Source organism: Saccostrea echinata, unplaced genomic scaffold, assembly GCF_033153115.1.
Source record: "Saccostrea echinata isolate AGI-Se365-2 ecotype Australia unplaced genomic scaffold, CSIRO_AGI_Sech_v1 ptg000030l, whole genome shotgun sequence".
In the NCBI taxonomy this organism is placed as follows: domain Eukaryota; kingdom Metazoa; phylum Mollusca; class Bivalvia; order Ostreida; family Ostreidae; genus Saccostrea; species Saccostrea echinata.
In genome coordinates, this window is record NW_026889779.1 from 20,941,990 (window position 1) to 20,964,110 (window position 22,121).

The 22,121-nt window shown below is 33.9% G+C and overlaps 2 protein-coding genes across 3 annotated transcripts; both read right to left on the reverse strand.

Moving 5' to 3' along the window:
- Positions 1 to 6,908: 6,908 nt before the first annotated feature.
- Positions 6,909 to 10,684, reverse strand: LOC133197513 (T-box transcription factor TBX20-like). Its single transcript, XM_061333587.1, has 7 exons — positions 10,389 to 10,684; positions 9,982 to 10,207; positions 7,999 to 8,272; positions 7,746 to 7,907; positions 7,566 to 7,642; positions 7,351 to 7,454; positions 6,909 to 7,208 (listed from the first exon to the last, which is right to left on the reverse strand). The coding sequence occupies exons 1-7, from the start codon at positions 10,585 to 10,587 to the stop codon at positions 6,976 to 6,978; spliced, it is 1,275 nt and encodes a 424-aa protein (XP_061189571.1). The 5' UTR covers positions 10,588 to 10,684; the 3' UTR covers positions 6,909 to 6,975.
- Positions 10,685 to 16,348: 5,664 nt separating this feature from the next.
- On the reverse strand, positions 16,349 to 22,121 carry LOC133197514 (CKLF-like MARVEL transmembrane domain-containing protein 4). Of its 2 annotated transcripts, none has more exons than XM_061333589.1 (5): positions 22,013 to 22,121; positions 18,491 to 18,628; positions 17,765 to 17,959; positions 17,393 to 17,491; positions 16,349 to 17,038 (listed from the first exon to the last, which is right to left on the reverse strand). In XM_061333589.1, the coding sequence occupies exons 1-5, from the start codon at positions 22,016 to 22,018 to the stop codon at positions 16,850 to 16,852; spliced, it is 627 nt and encodes a 208-aa protein (XP_061189573.1). In that variant the 5' UTR covers positions 22,019 to 22,121; the 3' UTR covers positions 16,349 to 16,849. The 2 variants fall into 2 exon arrangements, with proteins under 2 accessions (XP_061189573.1, XP_061189574.1); XM_061333590.1 differs by lacking the exon at positions 22,013 to 22,121 and adding an exon at positions 18,929 to 18,985 and having other exon boundaries at positions 16,350 to 17,038.

Genomic DNA, 22,121 nt, shown 5'->3' on the forward strand with positions numbered 1-22,121 from the left:
TTGAGAAATTTTTAAATTATCTTAAATAAGAATTCAAAAATGAATACATGTACTAAAATATTTCATTTTTATTCACAAATTATTGCCTTAATTCTAAATTCACATTGGGTTCATAATTACAGCCAGGGTATTGCCATGAAAGTAATATTGAAATATTTTGATACATACTAGTTTTATATTGTAATAATACTTCATTATATTTAGTCAAAGATTTTCAAAGGTAAAAGTTCTATACAAATTTATTTTTATCAAAATAAAACCTGTCAACTGGTGAGAAATTCAAGGAAGACATTGAGTTCCTGTATCCATTGCTTTGTTATAGTTTTATTGTGTTTACTTTTAAATGATTTGCCAATTTCCCATTAACAACCATAAACAGTTTCCTTGTTTCTGATATATTATCTATATGTTATAAATTTAAATTGTATACAATAAGATGTATGTCTTACGTAATAAAGTGAATTGAGCTGAACTATTCCATATAAATATTACAATCTTTTTTAAAAATAATTCTTGCGATCTATTGTCAACTCTTATATTGCAGTATACCGACATATCAATACTGTTGCCCATATTATTAACATAACATTTTCCAACCTTTTATTTAGTTATTTAAATAACAATATTGAATGGACTTCTACAATCCTTGAAGTATATTTATTTTACTGAATTTCTTACAATGAATTCTCATAGCAATAAATAAGACTGCTTTTCCCTTTTCTCCATTCTAAAAAGAAAATCTACCAGTAAGCTATTTTTTTTTTTTTTTTTTTGCTAATTGTTGTATCAATATTATTGTCACATGTGAGGCATTGTATCCCAAATTTGTACATGTTTGCATGTATATTTGAATATCATTCTCAGTTCACTTTTTAGAAAAGTCCGATTTTATTGCTTTGTCTTAAAATCCATATTATGCTTTCTTGTGATTGTATGCCTACATGTTTGGTGAAATAAATAAATGAATACTAGTAAATAAATAAACGTATTCCAGAGGACATTTGAATACTATGTTACTAATTATATGTGTTTTACCAAGGAGACTCATTAACACCTTGGATGTTAATAAACATTTCGCATGTTTGATTGAAATGAAAGTGCGATTTGGGGCAAGGAAAGAAACATAGACCACCGTGTTTGTAGTTTTGATCCCGTGTCCCCCATAATTAAGAAACCTGCCAAAATGATTTCTACACGTGGGAATAAACAGAGGAATTGAATTGACTTCACTGTAATGCTAGGCTAAAGTTAATTTCACCTGGTAATCCGAGTAAGGTGTGAACATTTAAATTATACTTCAAACAAAAACAGATTACGAAGCCACTGTGGGTCCCGAGCAGAAAATCGGGAGAAAATGACTGATTGTGGTTCCCTTGTCGTTACTTATCAGAGCCATCAGAGAGGGGTTCAGGTGATGATATCAGGCCCTCCACGATAAGCACAGGTGTGATGAATTCTAACACATACGGTATTCACTGTCGGCAATAGAAGGCAACTATAACTTCCACATGTGTCCCTCTATATCTGAAACTACGAAAAAAAAACCCCACTGATTGCAGGTGTTGGGGTTAAAAATTGTCTTGCACGCCAATCTACCCGGTTCTTGTTGAATTTTTACGCTCAATTAACTTGTCAATGTTTATATGTACTTTTTACATGAACGTGTAAAGTAAGCATTCACATCGTCTTTGGTTGATGTTTATTAAACTTTAAACTTATTTAAAACTATAGATGTTCTTGTATATGTATAAATATAACCATTATTTTATTTTAAAATGAACATCTATTACCTTCAAGATTAAAGTTATGTCAAAATCTACCATCTTATCTTTTGAGGAGTAGTAGGAAAAAAAGAAATTCTACTGAATATATATCAAAGTTATTAGATAAATAATTATTTTAATTCGAAACTTGATCGGCACATCGTGAATTGTTCGTGGGTCACTCTTTACCACGTATTTGCATTCCCTCAAACGATTATTTTGTCAACGTATTGATTCATTGAATCTTCTGTAGCAATTTTCACAATTTTGGTAAAGGGTTTATTATAATCATACCAACAGTTTGCCTGCTAGATGTCATTGAGTGAATAAGATTTTTTGAAGATTGAATTAAATTCAAAATTCTTGTTCACCTTGACGCATGGATGCTATATAACTGAAATTAATGAAAATTGGTTCAGCCGTTCTAGAGAAGAAACTGAAATGTTGAAAAGTTTACTCATTGCACGACGCGCGAGGACGGACGAAAAAGAGATTGCAATATGTCACCTGAGTCACTCAGGGTGATCTGATACTATGATAATCATTTTAAGGGAATACGCAGTAAAAAAAACTTTATACATAATAATAGCAGAAATCATTGAACTGCAAAGGCGTTCAATATCTTGCAACATAACAAGTATATCCTGTAGATAAGTGGGTTTTTATCATAACACACTAAACCCATGCAGGATGCTGTTAACGAATATTTATTGCAATGTTTTCTGGTTATCAACAATATTACATATTATTAATAAAGAGAAAAGATGTTACGTCAACATTGGCATTTTGTGGGCAATAGAAGAGCATAAAACTGAATGAAAATAAGAGAGTTTTGGCGCCTATATTAATGAAAGTTCCTGACCTCTAGTGTTGCGGATGTTCCCCAAATCTCGCAGACATCTCTCAGAGGACGAGACGTATCTGCAGCACGAGAGAAATTCCATGTCTGGCTGTCAGTGCCAAAACATTTATCGGCAGTACGACACTATAGAGAGCTGAAACAGAAACTGTGTGTTCCCATTTAACAATGAGCAAATCATATCCCTTCTTTATTAGCAGCATACCACTTAATTGTTTATCTTTTTTTATGATGTGTACAAAATGCCACATTTTTACCAAGCAATTTTTAATTAAGAACGATACTACTAGTATTTGGCCATATTGATGTGTAATAATGTATGGTGTAGGGCACCATACTTATAGTTTTCATTATTACTTTTATAGAAATAAACATGATATATATTAGGAAAAAAATGTTTAATTTTATGCAATGAATAAAGGTGTAAAATAAAATCGTCACATCGTGAACTCATTTTTAGGAAATTTCTTTTCGAAATTTTACTTTTTTTGGAAAAGATGAATATAAAAATAGAACAATGTACACTTTCAGATTTTTTTTCCCCGATTTGTAATGAAATTTTTGTGAGCAGATATGTTTCTTAACCTTGATTTGAAAAGAAATTATTATGACAGCATTTCCTGTTTAATTTAAAGGACTCGTGTATGATCGGTATGTTAAAAAGTCGCATGATGAAAGAATGTTATCTTATTGTTTATCAACAATCACGAAAATCTAAATATGTGGGAATGCATGTGAAATTATCAATAATAATCAACCATCTTTAATTTAAAGGTAGTAAATGCACAACCAAGTTGGTTACTCTCCTATATTAAACTATTAAAAGACATGAATGGACGGATGACGCATCGCCTAAGTTGTTACTTACCCATACAAAATATTTTAAAACTTAGTCACTTAAAAACTTTATCCACAGAAAATTGTTTAATCGGATTCAAATCGATGCGTTTTATAAAGTGCCAATCGTTTAATTGATTATAATCTCCTATCACAGTCAAGACAAGAGGAGCATTGTCTTAGCTCCGAGAAAACAGCTGACTCGAGTCATGGACTTCTATTGTGTCCCTTCCATTCTGCATCACGGTCTTGTACGCTACGAAAATAGATATCATCATGTGCATCTGTCATTACGGTTTGATTAAAACTTTGGGATTTCGTACCTCTCTAGAATTACCTGGCAGGTAGGAAACAGGTGTCGATGGTTTCGTTAATGATGATACACGTGGATAGCATGCGAGGAACACTGAATGGGTTTGGAAAAAAGAGTTGGTTTTCTTGATGATTCCTCACATGTTGTTTAATTCTTAAAAAAAAACCACCTGTTAATATTAGCTGAACATTCCGTTATTTTGTTTTAATATTTTATTTCATAAATGTTGAATTAAGGATAAAAACACAAACAATTTTTAGAAATCAGAAATGTATATCATAAATTAATTTTATTATGTATGTAGTTAACTTGAATAATGTATGCCAGGGTAAGTGTGGAAATTTTCTAAAAATGTTAGAAATTGTACGACATTTTGTATAGATTTACATAGAAAACAGCACAAAGTTGCATATTTCAGCACCAAAGAAAATTGACGATTTCTTTATACTAAAGGGATTTATAATTTATGTCATTTCTATTCAAATTCAGTCAAAAATATACATGTATATCAATCCATGCATCAATTTTTTGTCTGTCTTCTGTGTCTTTAATCTTTATGTCCATTTATCACTTACGCATAGAAAATAGAGCATCCATAGTGACCAACGACACCTACAATTAAAAATTGTCAAATTGTCGCCTTATCCTTCTTCGGGCTGTAGGACATACATTAATAAGCAAAGTAAAAAAAATCTATCACCACTACTTAACTACTATAAGATACAGTATATATTCACAATTTTACATTTTTAATTTGAATGTTTAAACCAATTGATATGAAATAATTTCGTATCATTTCATATAAAATGGTTTTTCGACATTTAAATTTTAGAATTGTAAGTATATAAGGTTAAGAAGTATAGTGCTAGATTCTCCCCATTTACTTTGCTCATCATTGACATTCAAACCCTTCCTTTTGTCATGAAGACGGGACAGGGCTTCACAAAAATTAAACAGTTTTATTTTTCGTATCGTTGGTAAATACGTATATGTATAAGTGCTGTATATTGATTTCAATTCGTGTGCTCTGAAAAAATTATTTAAGCCTATAATAAAATACAAATATAAATTTTTTTTTTAACAATTAAGTTTCAAGCATTTATCTGTGTATCCTTTTAAGTTCTCGGTAAACCAGCTTTGTAAAATATGTACCTCTTTCGGGATATAAACTTAAGGTCAAGATTTAGTAAATGAGTTTAGACTGTCTTTTTGGTGCTAGATCCATGATTATTTATATCCATTACTTTTTTCCCGTACTTTATGGCTATAACAGAATTATGTAGAAAATGACGCATTTTCATGGAATTCAGTTTGAATACATGTTAAAAGTAACTCCCGATATCTGTATTCAATTTAAGGACAGATGATACAAACAAAAAAAGGGATGCCTGGATTGGTACAATGTATATATTTTTGGGCCTATTTTTGTTGCAAATGATGCAAATAATAAAATTCTAAAATATTAAGAAATTGTAAACCTTCTATGATGTCCAAATTTCTACTTTCTGCAACCATCCTTATGAATCTATACAATTTTTTTCACTTCAAATCCCATTATTGTGAAACTTTGAATGAAAAATCAAAAACTACGCGGTAAAACGAGTGTTCATTTTACTCATATAAACATGACTCAAGTTGTTATTTTCAAATTTTTTGACAAAAGTTTTTGTCACCTGTCCTTAATATCATTTTAAAGAAGAGGTCAAGAAGATATGTAAAACCGTTTTCTGAGAGACTGTAGGCATTATTGATACATTTCCTTTGTCCGAGATGGAGAAAAACTTCATTTGTCATTGAAAAGGGCAGTTTAATTTTTTGTTGTTGTTGACTTTACGTAAAAATTATGTCCCGACACACCTTAATTTATTAAGTTATAATTGTTATGGATTAAAGGAATTCGTTTCTCAAATTTGAGGGCTCTTTGGGCACTTTTCATTTACTAGATCTAGACCTTAGCGGAAACTTCATGATAACTCAAGATCAATCATATTTTTTATTAATATTCTATTCTTGGGTTCAGCAGCTTTCAGTTTAGGGTGCATCACACATTTCAATTATCTAATCAAGTATGTTCTTCACCAGAGCTATAGAGCTCGATATTTTTGAGCGTATTCTTGTTACTTATATGTGCAAACGATTACAATCATCCGGTACCAGCTGACGTAACAAAAAGCTGAAAACATGCTTTTGTGGGAAAGAATATTTAATGTACTCATGAGAAGATGATTGACATACGAGATTTGTCGAGGAAATAATTTCTTGTAATTAAACTATAAATGCGACAATTTGAACACAGACACTTGTTTTTGTTTGAAAGAAAATCTTTCACCGCTGTATACAGGATTTTTCGTTAAATTTGCCTTTAATTTTGTAATAGATTTGGTTTAAATCCCAGAGCTGTAATAGTCTGAAGAAACTTTAATCAATTGCTTAATATCATTATATTTACTTATAAATATCTTTGATTCATAATCTAATAAACTTTCAAATGTTCAATAATAACATCTTTTGTAGTTAGATATGAATTTCACGAGGTGCGGACGGATTTATATTTTCACGAGAGCAAAGCAGATGTAAAAGAAAAAAAAGTGTCTCATGAGTGAAATTCATATATCCAACGACAATACATCGAATTTTCTGTTTATTACATTTCCTTTGGTTTTTTGGAACTTTGCTGCCATGTGACACTGTACATTTGATACACTTACTTCAACTGTTATTTTTCACATTGTGTAATTTTCACCGAGTAAAAATATCAATTTTATTCAACGAATGTAATAAAGGGTGATATTTCGCTGAGTGAGTTTACTCTTTTTTCTGTAAAGATAGTAAAGAGTTAATCATTTTAAATGCAAGGAAAAACATTCTTCAATCATAGACCATAGATGGAAATACACCCACGCACATACACTATTACGGAGACATGCTCATTCGGATAATTCTCAGAGTAACATCATGCATGTGAAATGCAACTCAAAGCCATTCAAGTAAACAAGTGAGCTGAAAGATATTTTAAATGTAATTTATTTTTATGACCATAAAATCATATGACTAGAATATTCAACAATTGATTTTTGTATTTACATAATGTGAACATGTACAGCACCAACAGCTTATAAAAGCCTCCATTTTACCTTCACGTTAATCACTTTATACATTGCATTTTATTCGTACATAATTTTTTTTTTCTTCTAAATGTATTTCTATTTCAGATATGGGTGATATCTGTGTGTCGATAATAGAATGGATGACGATGTTGATTGGTTGAACAATTGATGACGTAAAAATTCCTGATTGGGTAAAGCTGCGCCGTAATAGAGAGGGGATAGAGGAAGGGATAATCTCCTGCTGGCCATGTTTCCTAAAGACTGACTTGCTGTAGTGGACCCAGCCACCAAATTGGCTCCATGCAACAGCGACAGGGCAAGCTCGGAATCTGAAAACGATAATTTAAAAAAATGGAATCGTTATTTTAATAAAAGACTATGTAATGTTAATCATCAAATTCCTGCGAATCATACTTATATATGTTCATATGTTATTCATATTTGTAGAAAAATATGTCTGAAATGACCTACCTCCCAAACCTCTAAATATTGTCTGTCTTTGTTTGTGAAGTTCCTCGTTCATTGCTGTTATATTTGAGTGTGATTGTCCATTTAGCAGGCTTTCCATTGTTTCCCTAGAAAACAAAATATTTTTTTTGTATTTTTACCATAATATGATATGTTAAACAATATTTTTTGAAACACGTATGAATGCTGTAAAAGAATTCAAAAAGAAATATTTTTACCTTTCTATGTCTGACAAACGACTCGAATCTCGAAAGCCTTTTGCAAAAGGGTTGCTGTCTATTTTCAACTTTGTAATCTAAAAAAAAAAAAGAGCGATCAGAATAAATGATGAAAAAAATGTTATGAATTAGCATTTGAATTTAAAATTCTAAATACTTTTTCGATTCGTTAATTCATACCAGTTGGTTTTGGTAGGCCGTGACAGCAATGAAACCAGTTTCTGAGAAGACGAACGTTTTGTGTTCCGTTGATTTCAGTGATGTTAGGGGATTGGGTGTCGTGGCTGTTTTTCGGATGATGTGAATTCGAGGCTGGTATTTGTGCATGGAATTTAAAATGATCTACAATTTAAATATTAAAACAATATGCACATTAAAAGTCAAAAAAATAATAATAATAAAAATCATGTCCAATTTATAAAATACAACGTACATGTCCAGCTTTGTCCAGAACATTATTGGTCAGCTTCAGTTTTTCGAACGAAATCGTCTGCTTTTGAAGCTGTGCGCCAGTAAAAACGGAATCTGGATGAACATAGATGTTGGAGGGAACGGGAGGGTCTGCTTTTCCCGCCACCAGCCAGGTTGATCGGTGATAGGCATATCTGTATCGCTTGTTATCAACTGGAACAATATCCATGGCAACAATATATTCCTGGTCACTCTCTAGCCCGTTGAAGGACACGCGTAATGTCGGGAACATACGTCTGAAAGAAATAGACAAACTTTATAATTATAGTAAGCAAACCAGGACAGCATATACTCCCATTATCTTGCTACACACAATTCTGTTCCCCTAATTAGAGATGTAAATTTCATCTTGGCATCCGTGTCTTATATCACCCGTTTCGCTACTTAAAACTTCAGCTCTTTACAAAAACATAAGACAAATGCTCACACGTCCCGCCTCTACCCATAAACCAAAACTCTATCCGTTCGGCGGTCACACTAACTACTATCCTCCTCCGAGAGTGATGGGAGGTCAGGGGAGATCGGGTGTTAGCCTTGCGTGATGGAACTCGTTTTAGTTCGATCTAATTTGTAAATGACAGTTTTGTGCACGACACCACATCTTTGGAAAGGGGGTGCGGAGATTTAACCTCAGTATAATGTTCTGGGCTAAAATAGACCAAGTCATTACATGCTAGGTAGACAAACTCAATTCGGGTTGGCAGTGCAAGTAAATGTTTTGTTATGAGATGAGCGGTATCGCGTTTTCTGTAATGATTATAGCTTAGATTGTATCTTTATTCCTGTGTTGACATCTCTAACCTTCCACTGAGCACCGCAAATTTGAAACAAACTTAGAGCTTTTCATGTTGAAAGCGAAAACAAAACAGGTTCTTGTTGTGCAATGAGCAGTTTATTTTGTAACCTTCTGAGACGGGACCCTGGCGTTGACAAGGTACAGGCGCTACCTGCCCCGACAACAAAGACGACCAATTCCTGCTTTTTGGAATCCTGCAATCGATCAAAATGCTTCTTAGTAGTTGAATAGCTGATGATATCTGTTTTTATTCTGCCTATCAACAAATGACCGGCTTAATAGTCTTAATGAATGCGGCCTTTGTCTAAGAATGATAAGACCAAGTTAACACTTGGATCTGTTGACGTGTTAATTATCACGTTTAATATCTTTTCATTGTTCTTACAAATAACAATCGTATTAAATGATATCTATTTCGCTGCGTGGAACAAACATTTTTTTCAAGTCCGAGTAATTTTGGCAAAATATACATGATAAGAGAAACGTATCTTGAGTTCGTCTCTGACTAACACCGAATGAGATTGGTTCTTTCGTTTGGTATAACCCATGCTGTACTTTATCAAAATAAATTTGAAGTCATAAAAGATAATACATGAATTGTGTTGTAAAATTTGACACCACTGCCGAGAATTTTACAGATATCATCTCAGCATCTTATGCATTCGTTGTCAATGTCACCTTACACAAACAAGTCTTTTTTGGCCAGGGGCCTCAAATCAACATTCCATAAAAAGTGTCAATAACATTTTTATGCTTCGTTTAAAAATCAATTACATATGTATCTTAACGGTTTAAGAATTTGTTTTTGTGGTCATAAAAATGTTTAATTACTATTTAACAAACTTGAAACAATCGTTTATTTTTTTCTCTCAGCTTTACAGCCTTGTTGGAAGATAATTGACTTTTACAATACCGTTTATTATCTTCACTAATAAACTCAATTTTTAAAAAATTATTTTCATGCATCGCTTTTCAGCTTCAAAATTTATGTTGCTGAAATGCCATGAGTTTTTTTTTTAAAGTTTAAATGAAATAACTATTTTAGCATCATTTCTTTGAAAAAAAAAAAGAAACATTTCTTCCTTCTGAGCACTATTTAATTCCTTTTTGCGCAAAATATTTGGGAAAAATTAAAAGTATACTACAAACCTCCCAGACTTGGTAATTATCATCTCCGTGCCCAGTTCGTGGAACTTTTTCCAGAGATCCCTAGATTCCAATCGGCACCTGACGTCCGCTAATTCTGGACACTCTTCGGAGTAGTGGTCAATAGGAATGACCGGAGAACCACTGTCCGAAGATCGGGGGGAAACAGACGGGCTGGGGTGTTTCGCTTCAAAGGACTCGCAGGGTAAATTGTCGTCATTTATATCGCCTATATGGAAAATGAATGAAACTATTTTTCCCCCAGTTACAACTTAATTTCTTTAAGTTCCATGTTGAATTTTTAACAAATCATTTAACACTTTTGATATATTTAATAATTCTTGCTTATAAAATATTCTTTGAACAATTTATTGAAATACTTTATATTCTACACAAAGTTTCTATATTACCTGGTGGTAAATCAGCATGTTTGGGGTTAGAAGTTCCCGTTACCGCTGATACTGAATTAAGTCCATCGAATGCCGAAACTTGCATTTGTTTAGGAACTTTCTGTGCCAGCAAAGAGTCTATTGAAAATGCATTGGCTTTTTGCGATAGCTTTGCCACAGGCGAGTCAAATTTTCTCTCGGTGCGGCATGTTAAATCCATTTTTCTTGTTGAGTCGTTCACTTTTAATTAAATTAAAATTCCTCTGACATAAAATTCCGACAAAAGCACACTACAAACTGATTAAAATATTTTGGAGAATGCGCACTTTTTACTCCGCTGTTTTTCGAGGTGTTAATTTCCATTGGTTGCGCTTCGATTTAACCTGCCTCGTGGGCGGGACTAGGGAATCGGCAGTGAGAAAAGTCAGCCACCGGAAAATTTTTACAATGGGTTAGCATTATCAAATCAAGTTATAATGAACTGAGTGTTCATCATTTTTTAAATCTATGTTTATTGATATATAAACCTAAGCTGTAATATTTCCAGTGACAAATTTACTGACTAGTTCTTATCAAAGAGTTATGTACCAGTACACTGATGTTGGAAAAGGAACAATGAGAATACTCTGAAACTAATCTGCTACACATTTTACATTTTTTAGAAATGTAAAATCATTGAAATAATTCTCCATTTAAAATATAAAAGTACGTTCGTAAGCTTGTTAAGTTGTACACAACCAAAAAATATTAAAAGTTAATAAGAGAGAAAGAAATGTCTCATTTCTACTCTTAATTTTACTACATGCCATATTAAAAATTTCTTTTTACATCCATCCAATAAACTAAGATGTGCAATATGGCTTATGCCATGGGTTTTATTTATTGTAGAATTCCAAATACCTTTCATGTTTTATCAAAAATATCAATACGTTTATAAATATTTTTACATCTTAGCTGTTACGATAAATCAAAATCATACTGTTCTTCATGAGATTATTTATTTAAAAATGACTTCTGATTATTAAAGCAATATGAGCTGCAACTTTGATGTCCGAAATTTTTACTGCAAAATTATAATAAACTATTTCAAAGACAGGAAAAAAGAACGTTTAAAAACTTCTGTTGTTCATTTTAGCGATGGAAGAATTATTTATAAGCTTTGATTGAAGCGGAACTACATTATTGCCGCCCTGTACAATACTGATTTCTTATATAATACTATATATTCGATCGTACAGAAATCTTTCTTCTGAAACAATTTAATACTTTATTTACGTCAAATTGATCAAAAAGTTTAAATTAGATAAAAATTTATCAAAATAGCACATTTTAACAGCAAAATTAAATTCTCAAAAATGCACCTTATGTTGCTTTGTATTTGTATTGATTAATGAAATTTACGCAGAGTTCTAATTATTGGGACAGGAGACTTACATGTACATGTACGACATTTATGTATTAGCGCACAAATGTGATACATATTAGTAAAACAAAGGAGAAACTATATTTTCTTAAATAAAAGAATATTTCTTATGAAAGCCAGAGTTATACAGAAAGACACATTACAGTTAAAGTTAGAACCTGTTTAACAGTAATACACCATGTAAGATTTTGTGGAAAATGATACTTTTGTCGTGAAAATGCGCGAACGACACTTGACATTTTGTGTATGTAACATGACAATACCGGTTCCCGCGCTGTTGAGCCGGGTTAGGAGGGCGTGGTCCACCCTCACCTTACCAAGTATCTACCTGTAGATAGAAGGCGATAACAGATAATGAAGGTGTCGATGTTGTACAGAAAAGTGCGACAAATCACGTCCCCAGGCGCTCAAAAACAGTCTCCATGTCATTTAATCAGAAATCCAATTTAAAATAGAAATAAAGTCGAGGAGTTTATTAAGATAAAACCAGTGAGCTGATACAAGGGGGGCCATTTGTCGCCTTAGTTTCCTGCCATTATATAAATGAAGTGTGATGTAACACAATCTGTAAACATCTTCACTTAAACTACTGACTCCTAGCAAATCTGATTTTATAGCTACAAATGTATGTGTTATTCATTTATAAAGGATTGATCAATGATTCTACACAACAATTACATGTAAATTTGTGTAATATTAATAAACTGTTTGAAAATGAGAATGATTAAACAATGAGAAAAAATTACAAGAAATTCAATATTTTTTTTTTTTCAAACTAAAAAGTACATGAAATATTTAGCTGTAGTTGCAGTTTAAAACAAAGAAAACACGAAGAATGAAGATACCATTGTCCTTTACTAAATCATGAATTAAAGCAAATTCATATAATGAGTACACGGCAATCTTATCATTCATTATTTAGAAAACGACACCATTACTTCATATTAAACGGGAAAATTAATGATAAAAATGTCTTCAAAGTCTTGCATGTATGAATTATCGGTTAAAGGAGAAATAAATATACAAAGAACTGCGAATGATAGCATTGTTGTGCTGTCTATCTCCAATTAAGTTAATTTTCAAAAGTTAAATATATTTAAATGATATTTTACGTTTATATATTGATATTTATATGAATTTCCACAAAACATACCATATTTGGGAAAACAAAGAGAGATAACTCTAATTTTGATAAAACTTGCCTTTCACTAAAGAAATCAATTGAAAACGGAAAATCTTTTAACCCCCCCCCCCCCCCCCCCGGTGAAAATTCCTTTTTACAGGTATAATGAATTATTATGTAACAAATTCATACCAAAGCTTTTGTTGTTTCAAAGGGGGTGGGTGGGTGTTACAGATAAAAACTGCGAAAATGTTCATTTTATTACCAATTTCGAATGAGATTACGTTTAAAGTAATGAAATAAATATCAATCTTATACGCTTATTATTTTTTTTTTTTACATGGGTTAAACATATTCATGAGTAGTTTAAAATATGGTAATGTTTTTTTTTAATCATTATATAACAAAACAAGCCCAACTTTTTAAAAAAATGGGTGAGCTAGAGCTGTAGCCATTATAAAACACGGAAGAATTATATTCCTGAACATTGGTTTAATTTGCTGAATCGTTTAACTCAAAAAAATCCTTACCAAGGAAGATATTTTATTTTGCAGGGTCAAGTAAATGTTCAGTTTTAGCCCCTATCCTTACTCCTCACCAGAATATTTACTGCTGTAAAGGAGAAACTTCAGACGTATTGTTCTATTCAAGATGTGGCGTAATCAAATGTGGATTCTAAAGAACCCCAAATAAACTTTTGGAAAATTTTAAAATATCTCAAAACTTTTAAACATCAAAACATATGACTTTTCTACGCTTTATAACGTCATTCCTCTCGATAAATTAAAGAGCAGTCTTTTTGACATCAAGGACAAATGCTTCCTCAATACAAATGGAACTCGTTAATTTTATATCTTGTAATTATCATCTACAAAATTACTTTGTTAAAAATCATTCTGCTTCTTCACACAGGTACTCTGAAGTTGATACTAAAAGATGCTACAGTTCACCATTGACAATATATATGCAGTCTTTGGAGTCTCTCTTTTATAAAGGAATTTATAGTGGAAAAGTGAGACTGAGATCAAAAGTGAGCTCATCTAAGTTTTATGGCCCCGAAGCCAGATCTTCCAACATTTCCATGGGCACTTATTGCGCTCCTTTATTTGTCGACCTGTTTTTATATTCCTATGAAGCAGAATTTATTCAAAACCTTCTACATGAGAAGAAGAAAACACTTGCACTGGACTTCAACTCGACATTCAGATATATTGATGACGATTTATCAAATGTTGATTCGACATATCCCAGTGAACTCGAAATAAAAGACACTACAGAGTCTGTCACATATGTTTCATATTTTGATGTTTTACTGACTATAAACAATAATGGCCAATTTATAACTAAAGTGTATGACAAACAGGATGATTTCAGATTTTCCATCGTCATCTTCCCTTATTTGTGTAGCAATATTCCACAATCACCTGCATATGGTGTTTATGTCTCATATCTTATTCGATACTCAAGAACATGCTCTGAGTACGAACAGTTTTTAAACCGAGGCAAGCTACTGACAAATAAGTTGATGTTACAAGGATTTCAACAACCCCGTTAAAAGCCAGCTTTTCGCAATTCTAATGACTCTTACCAATTGTTAGGCCACTGCTTTTATACTTAATTTGACTACGGAGTACTCCATATACCTGATCATTACATATATGACTCAGGGCGGGTGTGACCGACCGACTGATGATGCTTACTCCTCCTAGGCACCTGATCCCACTTCTGGTGTTTCCAGGCCTATTCATGATTCGTTTTGTTTACTGGATTTATGAGGTTGATTGCTATCCGCTATCTTCATTTTTCACACATTAATTACTAATAAGAAGACAGTGCTGACGGGGGGGGGGGGGGGGGGGGGCTCTCAATTCAGAATGGTAACTGAGTCTTGAGTGGGTTTGAAGTCGGTAATGACATCGCTGTACTTTAAGCAATCTGTCCTTCACTGTAATTTTAATAATCAGGTGGAAAATGCCATAATTTTAAGAAATCGGTAGAACTAATGAGCACCTAGTTTAAAATAACTGTTTTGCAGCAATCGCATCTCCTCTGACCTTTCCGGCAAACTCGGAAATTTTTTTCATCCCCGGATGTTAAAATTTTGTACAAAATGGGAATCCCTTCCCATCAATTAAAGTAACAGAGTTGATTGTCTAATATGTGGTATACTGTAGATTATATCGTACATTGTATTCAATGAAGTTTAGCTCCAGACTACATGTAGTTTAGAGGTTCCCCTTCATTTATGGGTCGATTGTCAGGAACGCTTGCGTTACACGTGCCGAGCTTGCTGGAAAGGCCCGAAAGATTGTTTTAAAAAGCTAGTTGTTTTTTACTATCAATTTTAAAAATAACTTATCTCTGAGTTTGACATGGAATCGTTTCCCAGAATTCCCTGCAATTAAGTTCTAAGAATATCAGTTTATTCAGAACAGAATCTTAGTGTTACACATGGTAGTCTAGAAAATACACCGCGGGTTCTCCATAAAGAGTGTTAACGTATCTGCGACTCCATCAGCACGTTGTATAAAAAAAAATTCAGGGGAAAAATGAAAATTTTGAAACTGAAACATTAATGAATAGATACAGATCTTTACTCGTAAATAGTGTAAAATAAATTTCTACTTCAAAGACAGTTCAAAACTCTGTAGTTAGACTCAATTTTCAAGAGAGTCAATTTTTGACGACGTGTAGAGGTTCTCAAAGTTTTGAAGAAAAAAAAATACCAAGATGTTGAAAAATGACCCCGGGGTTAAATTTCACGACTTTTGGTCTCAATTTTCAACGGAGAAAAAGCACGTACCAATTTTCAACCCGGGTCAATATTCTACGTTACAACGGAACATATGCCTGGTAATTCCGAGTTCGAACATTTTCCAATTATGCCTTTTATTCCTTGTTTATCTTTTTCCACATTTCATTGTTATTTTTTGAAATAAACATAATTTTAGAAAGTTTTGATATACACGTTACACTTTGAAAATATCTCGGAAAATGACAGTTCCAAACGATTCCACTGAAATTTTAAAATTCATAGCTACTTGTTTTATTTTTACTGATTTTCTTAGTCTCATGTCTCGAAAGTTAGAGTAATGAACATGTAAAATGGTTGTTATTGACATAGTTGAACATATGAAAATATAACACTCGTTCACAAATGATATTGAATAGGTTGAACTAGATGCAGATATGTAGCTCTCTGGATGAAAAAAATCGGATAGACAAACCAGAGATCTGGTTTGTCTATCCGATTTTTTTCATCCAGAGAATTACAGATCTGCAGCTAAGGTTGAACTTGAATAAAAATGTATATCTATAAATAGAAACGGGTGATTTTCTTTAAAATTGTCGTCGGCAAGGCATCTATGACTCTATCCTGAAGCCCTCATAACAAAAAAGTCCTTATAACAAAAAGCAGAATTTTACACTTCCTGGTCCTGTCAGAGATACATGTAATTCATGTCAACAAAACAGACATAATGACGATAGATGAGAGGCTCTTGAGTATGAGTTGAAAGTGGGGTAAAATATCATACTTTTTTCCTGATTAAAAATTGTTTATTTCTCTGTGAATTATCCAAAAAATGGTTTTTGGCAATCTTATATTTCACAATTATGGACATGATTGATAAAGATATATGAGTATTACTTCAATTTATATAAAAATTTACAAATTACTGCCAATTAAGTCGGGGCTTTCTTTTTCATCTTACTTCAACCAAAAAATGTTCCTGTTATAAAATCTACTCAAACAGATATACATATCAACCGTAGTCACATCATAATAATACCCGAAATACCAATTCATTCACATCTTATGCTATAGTTTGACAACAGCGATCCTCAAAACATAGGCTCTTTCTTACACAACCACCGACAGAAAGTTTTTTTTCATTGGTTTCTTGCTCAACATATACTAGAATAAACAACCTCCTCTCAATACTTGGAAGATTCTGGAACACTCTCAGAGTCGTACTGTGGACTTTGGGGGGACGCGCTGCTCGAATGAGGGACCCCCAGAATGTTGAGGAACTTGTTGTCGGTGGGAGAATGGTCCCGACGGAGAGAAAGTAAACAGAAGAAGGTGTCAACCCCCGACACTATAGTGGCTATAAAACCAAATACCTGCAAATGTGAGTCAAAACAAATATATTGTATTTTAGAATATGATATGTACATTATTAAAAAGTATTGTACATGTAATTAGTAATTACGGAAAAAACAATAAGAAAACGGATAAGCATATATATATTTTTTAAAAAATCCCTCTTGATGCTCTCTCTCTATAATATATTCACATACTACTTTATTTATTTTGAATAATTTACAATAGAAATTACTTGTTCCATTACTTGTTCCGTATAACAAGATTTTTAATCTTTACAGCATAAAATTGCCAAAACATCTTGAAAGAAATCGTGATGGAGGATTATTAAGCCAATATATACAAGGGGGGGGGGGGATAGACTAAATACACACCGCTGCCGCTGCGTACCCTCCTCGTCCACAGATATGGGAAACCATCACAATGGACGCAACGAAAAACAAAAACGTGAAGATCACACCCACGACAAAATGCTGTAAAAGATAGCTTTAGATCAATACTGAAACCATATTTTAAATGAGATGTCTTAAAAATCCATCAAATATTTGGTGAAGCATTTCTCTTTAACTCTCGGAAATTTCCTATAAAAGTTTATCACAAAAGTATGTTTGATATACCCCATTTGGTATATTATATTTGCTTTATTTCACTTTTATTTCCATCCTCTGATTAGAAAATATTTGCTTAAAAAGAAAAAAATCTTTTAGCGAGCAGAATATTGTTCTCCGTAATTTCTCAATTCTTACCCAAACGAGCCAGGGCACCAATCTTAAACACCATTTTTCGTCAATGCTAATGGCAAATATTAAGTAGTTGATGAAGTCGGTTAAGAACACAGTGCCTGCCACAAATTCATAGAATCCATAATTTGACCCGTAGGAGTAATCACAGGCTAAATTAGCCCCAGCTCCCGCACATATCAAGCAGATGAGCGAAAGGATCTGAGCGAAAAAGAGTTAGAACATCACCATCTTTTTAAAAATGTTTACATCTTTTATTTCACAATCTTTTTAAAAATATTCCCATATTCATAAAAATTTCCAAAAATGAGTACAGAAAATTCAAAATCTAACCTAGGAATGGGTATATTTTAAGATGTGATTTTTGCATCTTTTGCTATCAAAAGTTAAAATTGTATATAACCTAATAGTTGTGTTAAAAATTGTGTATAATTTGATATCATAAACCACACACAGTTTCTGATATTCTGCAATTGTACTATCTTAATTAAAATTCAACGTGTGACCTACATAAAGTTCAGCATTAATTTAAAAAAAAAAACACAATCCACATGGCATAGCTAACTATCCGACTTTTATAAATATTGAATCTAATTAGGGGGTATTAATTAATACTGAATGAACATTTTGTAAATCTTCTTCACCTATCTTGAAAATTAGAGAAAATTAATAAGAAAAAAAGATAAATAAAGAAATTATGACGAAAAGCATGCCTGCATAGCTATTACTTACTATCATGGCTGCTTCAAAGATACCTAGGAGACTTTTGACGTACGTGAGGTTGATAGAGAGGCCGGTAGATCCTATCGGTACAGTATGTCTGTCCGTGTCCTGGCTGGACTGTGGGTGACCATTCTCCTCCGAAGACATCTTCAACGAGACAACAAATATAGATATGAGTCAATTTCCATGAGAAGAAAGATAACTCCCATTTGAAGACGCCCACCAAGGTATTTTTTTTTTATTTTAAGAGGATATTCTTAAGTATGAACATTGAAATACAGAGGGCGGAAAAAAACATGTACTGTATAACTGTATTAAAGTTATAGTCAATCATTTCCAATCAAGCTTAAAAATTCAATCATTATCCATCTGAATGTTTAGATTTTATTTTAATTACATGTACTTGATTAAATAGTATAATTGTCAATATTTACCGAATTTGCTTACCTGAAATAGGGTTATTACTTATTTTTGATATATCCTGTGTTGACTCGGTATTAGAGTTAGAGTTTTCTCACGTGACCATAATAGTTAGGGGGTGTATGTGACCGATAAAATAGGTACACATTTGGAGTATAGATAACTACTTAATGATTGTTATTTTTATGCAGTATAACGCGTTCTGGCTATCAAATATAAAGCTCAACATGAGGTAAAATTAAATCAGCATACATGTTGATTTTTTAAGGAATATCAAGCAGATATTTTAGGACAACGAGCAAGGTTGTCCGGTTTTCTTTGGCCCAGATGTTTAACCTGAATACGAATTTTAACTCCTATCATTAAGTGATATCTGAGTGGCGAGGGAGGTATATTACATACCATATTCAATGTTAACTGTACATAAGTGTACGATTATACAATTGTAAAGTTAAAAGTTTTAACTGTAGTGGATCTAAGGATCCTAAAAGAGTAGCGATCTTGTTCAAAAAAGCAACAAAAGCTTTTGTAGGCCCGGGGGATTAACATCTGACCAAAAAGGCTCTGGGGCATGGGGTTAACCTAATAAGGCTGGGGTTAACCTAATAAGCCTGGGGTTAACCTAGTAAGGCTGAGGTTAACCTAGTAAGGCTGAGGTTAACCTAGTAAGGCTGGGGTTAACCTAATAAGGTTGGTGTTAACCTAGTAAGGATGTGGTTAACCTAATAAGGCTGGGGTTAACCTAGTAAGGCTAGGGTAACATAATAAGGCTGGGGTTAACCTAGTAAGGTTGAGATTAACCTAGTAAGGCTGGGGTAACATAATAAGGCTGGGGTGAACCTAGTAAGGCTGAGGTTAACCTAGCAAGGCTGGGGTAACATAATAAGGCTGGGGTTAACCTAGTAAGGCTGGGGTTAAAATAGGAAGGCTGGGGATAACCAAGTAAGGCTGCATGGGTATAACCTAGTAAGGCTGGGGATAACCTAGTAAGGCTGGGGTTAACCTAATAAGGCTAGGGTTAAAATAGGGAGGCTGGGGTTAACCTAATAAATCTGGGGTTAGCCTAATAAGGCTGGGGTTAACCTATAGTAAGACCGAGATATACCTAGTAAGACTGGGGTAACATAATAAGGCTGGGGTTAACCTAGTAAGGATGGGGTTTACTTACTAATACTGGGGTTAACCTTATAAGGCTGGGGTTAACCTAATGAGGTTGAGGTTAACCTAATAAGGCTGGGGGTTAACCTAGTAAGGCTCGGGTTAACCTAATAAGGCTGGGGTTAAAATAGGAAGGCTGGGGATAACCTAGTAAGGCTGGGGTTAACCTAGTAAGGTTGTGGATAACCTAGTTAGGCTGGGGATAACCTAGTAAGGCTGGGGTTAACCTAATAAGGCTGGGGTTAAAATAGGAAGGCTAGGGTTAACTTAGTAAGGCTGGAGTTAACCTAATAAATCTGGGGTTAACCTAATAAGGCTGGGGTTAACCTAGTAAGGCTAGGGTAACATACATGTAATATGGCTGGGGTTAACCTAATAAGGCTGGGGTAACATAATATGGCTGGGGTTAACCTAATAAGGCTGGGGTTAAAATAGGAAGGCTGGGGATAACATATTAAAGCTGGGGTTAACCAAATAAGGCTGGGGATAATATAGGAAGGCTGGGGATAACCTAGTAAGGCTGGGGTTAACCTAGTAAGGCTTGGGTTAACCTAATAAGACTGGGGTTAATTGGAAGATTGGGGATAACCAAGTAAGGCTGCATGGGTATAACCTAGTAAGGCTGGGGATAACCTAGTAAGGCTGGGGATAACCTAATAAGGCTGTGGTTAAAATAGGGAGGCTGTGATTAACCTAATAAATCTGGGGTTAGCCTAATAAGGCTGGGGTTAAACTAGTAAGACCGAGGTATACCTAGTAAGGCTGGGGTAACATAATTCAGGCTGGTGTTAACCTAGTAAGGTTGGGGTTAACCTGGTAAGGCTGGGGTTAACCTAGTAAGGATGGGGTTTACCTTCTAAGACAGGGGTTAACCTAATAAGGCTGGGGTTAACCTAATGAAGCTGAGGTTAACCTAATGAGGCTGAGGTTAACCTAATAAGGCTGGGGTTAACCTAATAAGGCTGGGGTTACAATAGGAAGGCTGGGGTTAAGCTAGTAAGGCTGGAGTTAACCTAATAAATCTGGGGTTAACCTAATCAGGCTGGGGTTAACCTAGTAAGGCTGAGGTTAACCTAGTAAGGCTGGGGTAACATACATGTAATATGGCTGGGGCTAATTATAACCTAATAAGGCTGGGGTAACATAATATAGCTATGGTTAACCTAATAAGGCTGGGGTTAAAATAGGAAGGCTGGGGATAACCTAGTTAGGCTGGGGATAACCTAGTTAGGCTGGGGATAACCTAGTTAGGCTGGGGTTAACCTAATAAGGCTGGGGTTAAAATAGGGAGGCTGGGGTTAACCTAATAAATCTGGGGTTAGCCTAATAAAGCTGGGGTTAACCTAGTAAGACCGAGGTTAACCTACTAAGGCTGGGGTATCATAATAAGGCTGGGGTTAACCTGGTAAGGCTTGGGTTAACCTAATAAGGTTGGGGTTAACCTAGTTATGATGGGGTTAACCTACTAAGGCTGGGGTTAACCTAATGAGGCTGAGGTTAATCTAATAAGGCTAGGGTTACATAATAAGGGCCGGTTAACCTAGTAAGGCTGGGGTTAAAATAGGAAGGCTGGGGATAATCTAGTAAGGCTGGGGTTAACCTAGTAAGGCTAGGGTTAACCTAGTAAGGCTGGGGTAACATAATCAGGCTGGGGTTAACCTAGTGAGGCTGGGGTTAACTTGGTAAGGCTGGGGTTAACCTAGTAAGGATGGGGTTAACCTACTAAGGCTGGGGTTAACCTAATAAGGCTGAGGTTAACCTTCTAAGGCTGGGGTTAACCTAGTAAAGCAGGGGTTAACCTGGTAAGGCAGGGGTTGGAGAAAAAATCGTTATCTTCTAACAGCCAGGGAGTTTTTGAGTACCAATGCTTTGTAAACACATATTTTTTAAAGTTAATTGTCACCTCATCATTTGTCTACAGAAATAAAATCCAATTTTTACTGACCAACTAACCAGCATTTTTTTCTTTAAAATTCTTGCCCTGTTTAGTAACCCCTCTCTCCGTCTCCCTCTCTCTCTAATGTGAACTGCAATACTGTCTCAATACGTTGATAATTATATA

Excerpts from the sequence above, each read along its gene's own strand:
- LOC133197514 (XM_061333589.1), bottom strand. Across the intron at positions 17,960-18,490 it reads TCTTTGAAGCAGCCATGATA|ATCCTTTCGCTCATCTGCTT; the intron begins GTAAGTAATAGC and ends TTTTTCGCTCAG. Across the intron at positions 17,039-17,392 it reads GAGGGTACGCAGCGGCAGCG|GTATTTGGTTTTATAGCCAC; the intron begins GTGTGTATTTAG and ends TCACATTTGCAG.
- LOC133197513 (XM_061333587.1), bottom strand. The coding sequence starts at position 10,587 with ATGGATTTAACATGCCGCACCGAGAGAAAATTTGACTCGCCTGTGGCA. Across the intron at positions 8,273-9,981 it reads ATAATTACCAAGTCTGGGAG|ACGTATGTTCCCGACATTAC; the intron begins GTTTGTAGTATA and ends TATTTCTTTCAG. Across the intron at positions 7,643-7,745 it reads CGGCCTACCAAAACCAACTG|ATTACAAAGTTGAAAATAGA; the intron begins GTATGAATTAAC and ends TTTTTTTTTTAG.